The sequence below is a fragment of the Microtus ochrogaster genome, chromosome 4, assembly GCF_000317375.1.
Source record: "Microtus ochrogaster isolate Prairie Vole_2 chromosome 4, MicOch1.0, whole genome shotgun sequence".
Lineage (NCBI taxonomy): Eukaryota > Metazoa > Chordata > Mammalia > Rodentia > Cricetidae > Microtus > Microtus ochrogaster.
Window position 1 is genome coordinate 69,957,679 of NC_022011.1, and position 5,663 is coordinate 69,963,341.

General features: G+C 47.3%; 1 protein-coding gene across 1 annotated transcript in view; it reads right to left on the reverse strand.

Annotated features, from left to right (window-relative positions):
• The window catches only part of Acvr1c (activin A receptor type 1C), an 82,156-nt gene extending 78,662 nt beyond the window's left edge, over positions 1-3,494 (reverse strand). The window contains exon 1 of the mRNA XM_005346429.3: positions 3,292-3,494. Within this exon, the coding sequence (XP_005346486.1) occupies positions 3,292-3,364 (73 nt within the window). The 5' untranslated portion in view covers positions 3,365-3,494. The remainder of the gene's footprint in view (positions 1-3,291) is intronic.
• Between the last annotated feature and the right edge of the window lie 2,169 nt (positions 3,495-5,663).

The following is a 5,663-nucleotide window of genomic DNA, read 5'->3' on the forward strand; positions in this document are numbered from 1 at the left end:
CCCCCCCCCGCACACAATCTGTCTCTCAATGTCCATTGCTTGAGTCAAATCATGTTCTCCTTAGCTCACTAAGCTCTGCCACTTCCAATTCTTTGTATTTCTGCATAACTTAAATGAGTTGGAGGAGCTCACAACTCTGCATCTCTGTAAGCTTGGGGCAAGACAAAAGCCTTAGGCAGTTCAGATAGTGATGAAATAAGCCCCAAGGGTACCCACACAGTTTCTCCTAGGCCAGAGATATCTCTTCTTTGGAACCAGAAAGGCTCTTGCCACATTTGTGCCCATCAACCAATAAATGACTGTGCCTAAGGAGGGCAAAGGCGGCAACAGCGTTTGCGTTTCTAAGCTCAGCCCCAGGTTTTCACTTTCTCTTGCAAAAGTGCCTCTGAGTTTTCTGAACTGCTAACTGTTGCTTGGGTGAAAACATGCCACTACCTGATACCCTCAGCCCCATGCCTGTTATCAAGTAGCTCTGTACTTTTAGAGTGATACTATGGGATGTTCTGGCCTCTCAATAAATCTTTATTGACCAAAGGACAAAGAAATGGCATGACATCAGAAGAGAATTACACAAGGTGTAACCCTACAGGATTCTAGGATATTACCTGCCCATTCTTTGCTTGGTATGAGCAAGGAGTGTTGTAAACACTCATCAACAAGGTATCTGAAAGTCACGTGACCAGAGAAGCCCCTTTTAAGCAATCTACTACAGAGCAGCGAGTACACTAACTGTTTTGACTCTGGGATTCTCAAAGGGAAAGGATGATCTCTTCTGTGACCCCAGGCCACCTCAAAGGTGACGGAGATGCTGAAGAGGATCAACCAAAGAAGAAAGGGTCAGCCACTTTCCCAAGCTTTCAGATACTCGTGGCCCTAGACCTGGCATGCAGCAGAGCCAGCTTGGAGGTTGGTGCTTTCTGACACACTATTTCACTATGTCATCATGCCAAGAACAACTTCCCATATCACGTGCCAAAAATGCCAAGTACACATTTGTAAATGGCCAGTAGGATTTACAACATAACTTACAAAAAGAGACTAGAGGCCATTTGAGAAACGCAATTTAATTTGGGGAGAAATCTACCTGGAATTCCGTTATCAAAACACCAAAGAAAACCAGGAGCCACAGCTCAGTGGCTAACAGCACAGGCTGCTCTTGCAGAGGACTCAGGCTCACTCCCACCCACATGGTGGCCTGCAACCATCTATTACTGCAGTTCCAGAGGATCCAACACCCTCTTCTGGCCTCCTTAGGCACCAGGCAAACATGTGGTATACACACACACACACATGCACACACACATACACATGTGCAGGCATATGTTCATACACATAAAATAAAAGCAAGTAAATCTAAAAAAGACATCAAAGAACTGTATAAAACCTGGAAAAATAATGCTTTTTCCCATTATTAATAGACAACAATATGCATTGCTTACATGAGACACAAAAAGTCTTCAAGCTTCCTAAAGAAATCTGAAAATAATTGCATTGGATAGAAAAGTTGGTTACAAAAGTTCAACTTTAACAAGTTCACCACTATTTTGATACATTAATTCCACATTATGAATTTTTCTGGTATCTCAGTTTTTTAAAAAAAACAAGTTTAAGTGGAATATGTATTTCATTTTATATACTCATATAGCATTCTGGTGTCAAAAGTTCCCATGCCTTGTCAAGAACATAATAGAATATATATTATTAAGTTGGTGTGCCTTAGTTTCTCAAACTTTCTAAAAATTCTATTATGGCAATAAAACATATCTCTCAAGCATACATAAAAAAGTATAATTGGTTCTGTGTTCAAAAAACATCCTCTCAAATAAAAGGGATAACGTGGTTTACTTAGAGAGATGTATTCACAGATAGCCAATCAAAACTGTGATGCTTCAAAGACTGTCTTTAGGGTTTTGTAGCTTGGGGTGGTAAATTCTGCTCAGTTGTCAAGCACATTTAATGTCTCCAGTTAACAGAGAGCTGGCCCATTTTCTACAAGTGCTCGCCCACCGTCAGCTCTGTTCTCATAGACCAATTTTCCAAACTCTAACTTTCCCGCATTGTCTTTCTGGCTGAATTAGAGAAACTGATTTCTTAAAGATGGGTGGGGGATGTTTTCATCCTTCAGTTTTATCACTTAATTCCTTCCAATTACCGCTTTTTAACTTGAATATTGTACTTGGTAATTCTCTCAGGCCATCTGAAATCTGTACGAGACAGCAATCACACTATTCAAAACAGTCTCTTGCACATGTCACCACGAGGAAAACTACCCACCCTGAGTATAGCTATTAATGTCAAACAGATTGTCATCTAAAAAAAAAGCATCAAAATCAGCTTCGGACAAAGTACCGCTCTATGGAAAAACACCAGTTCTTTATGTGCAAATGCTTCCAATGTCTGATTGACATTTTTAAAAACTGAGTTGGGGCGAATCTGTCCCTGTTTTCTGTAATCCAGGGCAACGTACGGATAGTTTCAGACCTAAAGATTTCTAGTCAGAGCAGACTATGATTTTATTTTTTATTTTTTTATTTTTATTTTTTACCAAAGATGCATTTGCCCCAGTTTCTAGTAAACACTGTAAAAGAAACGCTTGGATTCTAGCTCGGGTCGAGGGCTCTGTTTAGCCTATCGCAGCACAGACCTGTTATAAACGCTGGGACTCTTGCCATAACCCTTTCCCCCTTCCGGAAACTGAGTAAAAACCATTACCTCGAAAGCAACATGCGTTGCAAGCCACGCAGCCTTAAGCCCCCTTTTCTGCCTCCCAAGATTGGCACCAACGGCCTTCGGAATATATTTCTCCTCCTAAAACTCAGAGTAAGTTGCCACCTCCTCCCCAACCACGCTCCCATCCTTGCGCGTCTCTCCGGGGCTCCACTTGGAGCCACCCCCAGAGCGCACCTGCACTCCTCCAAGTCGCTGCAGTGTGAAGTAGTGCCGCCCAGCTCCCAGCCAAGCACGAACCTACAAATGCTCCCCTACTCCCTCCGCTGCAAACTGCCCTCAAATTAATCATGCACCTCAAACCCTCTCCCCAAACCCCACGCCCCTGTCTCTTTTTCTCCTCCTGATGATTCGGTCCCCCAAACACCTGTACACCCACCCTTTCAACTGCCAGACATCAGGTGCCCACGCTGCGCCCTGACTTGCGCCCCCTCAGCCCGACTACCTTTCCCCCGTGGCTTACAGGACGGCCACCCGGTTCCGAGTACCTTCTGTCACCGTGCTCACCCGCAGACGGCCCCCATTACCACCCCCACCAGCACCAAGAAGAGACACCCACAGTACCTGCCGCGAGCTCGGCGGCCAGGGCCACCAGCAAGAGGGCCAGGCTCAGTGCGGAGCCGCGCGCTGGGGTCATGGCCACCAGGCGGCCCGGACCGGGCTGCGGGGCCCCAGAGCGCAGCGGGGCGACTGGGCGGCGCGGGCCGCTTTGAAGTTCCCGGGGCGCCGGAGGGGAGCGCAGCCGCGACACCCTTTGGAAGTGCGCGGTTGGCTCTAGTGGCAGCGGGCGCTCCCCTCTGCCGCCTCCCCCATCCCACGCCCCCCGCGGCTGGCGGCGCGCCGCTCCTGCCACTGGCCCCGCGGGTTGCCTCAAGGGACAGGGCCCGCCCCTGCCGCGCCTCCGCGGGCACTGCTGCCAGCCACCCGCCCGAGGGCGGGGCAGGAGACCGAGGGCGGAGGGGTGGCGGGGAGGTGACACCTCTCGTGGGCGAAGAGGAGCGGGCCGCACCAGGTCCCCGGGATTAGCTTCTCCTTGTGGGGGTGGGAGTGGGGGGGATAGGAGAGCAAAGCCCGCCTGAGACTTTAGAGACACGTAGGACGGTAGCAGCTGCTTTCTCTACATTCTCCTACAGAAGATCCACCTTCTAGATCGGTCCACATTCGTTTATTCGTCCGGTGTCCCTAAATGTAACAAGCCTGCGCCCTGGGAACACCCTCGGCTGTTCCCACAGGATTGTCCCACCACTGCATTCCACCTTCTCATCTGTGAGAGCGCACCCTCTCTGTGGATCCCTGTGCATGACCTCCGGCACCATTGCCTTCGGACCTACAGCTCTGCTTGACCAAACAAACTCTGTACATTCATGTCTTCATCTGAAGACTTCCTGTGCCCTACAAATGACGACACAAAGCTGAGCCAACTGTGCCAAGCTGATATGGGCATCTATAATAAGTAATGGAAGTAAAGGGCCAGACTTGTAGAAGGAGCTATCTCTGCAGTTAAAGCTTTAGCACCTGGGGGAGGGAGGTGGTTAAACACACAGCAGGAGGAGGAGGGAAAAAATTGCTCAAATCATCGAAAGCCGGTTGAATATTGTTTAACACACACACACACACACACACACACACACACACACACACACACCCCGCACAGGCACAGGCACCCTCCTCCAAGGGCTTGCTGACAAAAGGGCTGTGCTTTCCATCTAGACCAAGATTCCCAATTAAATAGAAAGAAACAAAGTTAAACCTGGTTTTACCCATGCAGCCTGAACGTAAACCTAAGCAGGGTTATTTTCATCTGATTAACACACAAAACCAAGACTACAACTCCGGTGCTATCACTGAGGTTAGAAGGCTCCTTGAGTGGTTGAGTCATGTAAATTCATTAGAGTAAGAGATACTTCTTCACCTATCTTGGCACTAAATAACAAGCATTCTTTCTGAAGCCTTGAAAAGCCCAGGGATAAGAGGACTTCACTGGTAAAGGATGATGGCATTGTTGGAGGCGGGATGCGTGGTGGACTTTGAAGCACGAGAGTGGAAGTTTTGGGGGACTTTTGTACCACCGCGGAGGAGGACTCAAAACATCCCTGAGTATAAAAAGACTTCGTCCTCACTTCATCCTGGATCCAAACAACAACAACAACAAATGAAGACGTGGTACACATCTCAACCGTTCCAGACACCCGCAGCAGACACCTTTGCAAATAAACAAGACACTGCCAGCACACAATATATTTTGGCTTTGTCTTGGCCCACAGCTGGCTTCTGAGTTGGCCCTTGCGCAGAACTGAGCTCTCTCCGGGTCTGTTTTAGAACAGACCAGAGCAGAAAAGACAGCCCGAGAGTGTCGCGGAAGCCCAGACACAGAACGGACGCCAGCTGCTTATTCCCAAACATTTCACACAGAAAGCCTCTATGTAAGTAGTCCTCTGCAAGTTGGAATGCTCTTGTTTTCTAAGAAAGCAAAGTTTTGATGCCAAGAAGCCTGATGTTGAATAACTTTAACACTCCCAGCGATCTCAGTGGTTTCCTCTCAGTCTGCTGGTGCACCGTCGATATGGTCTCCACAAACAGCAGGTGGGTATTGAGTGTCTGCAGAGTGTCCAGAGCAAATCGACATGTTCTGTCAGTACAAAACTCACGGCGTGTTGCAAAGACTTGATGCAAAGGTGATAATGCAAGATACATTATAAATAAATAAGCTTGTGTTGTTTTCCGAGTCAAAACTATAATTTTGGGGGCAAGTGGAATAAATTTATATGGCAGTGGTTTCATATGATTATAAGAGAAACAAAAAAATTGTTTCCAAATGACATCAACCCATCAGAAAACTGTAGCACAGCATTAAACATATACGTTTTAAAAGTTTTGTTATATATATTTATATACTGGGGATGGGACTCTGTGTGTTCTGTGTGTGTGTGTGTGTG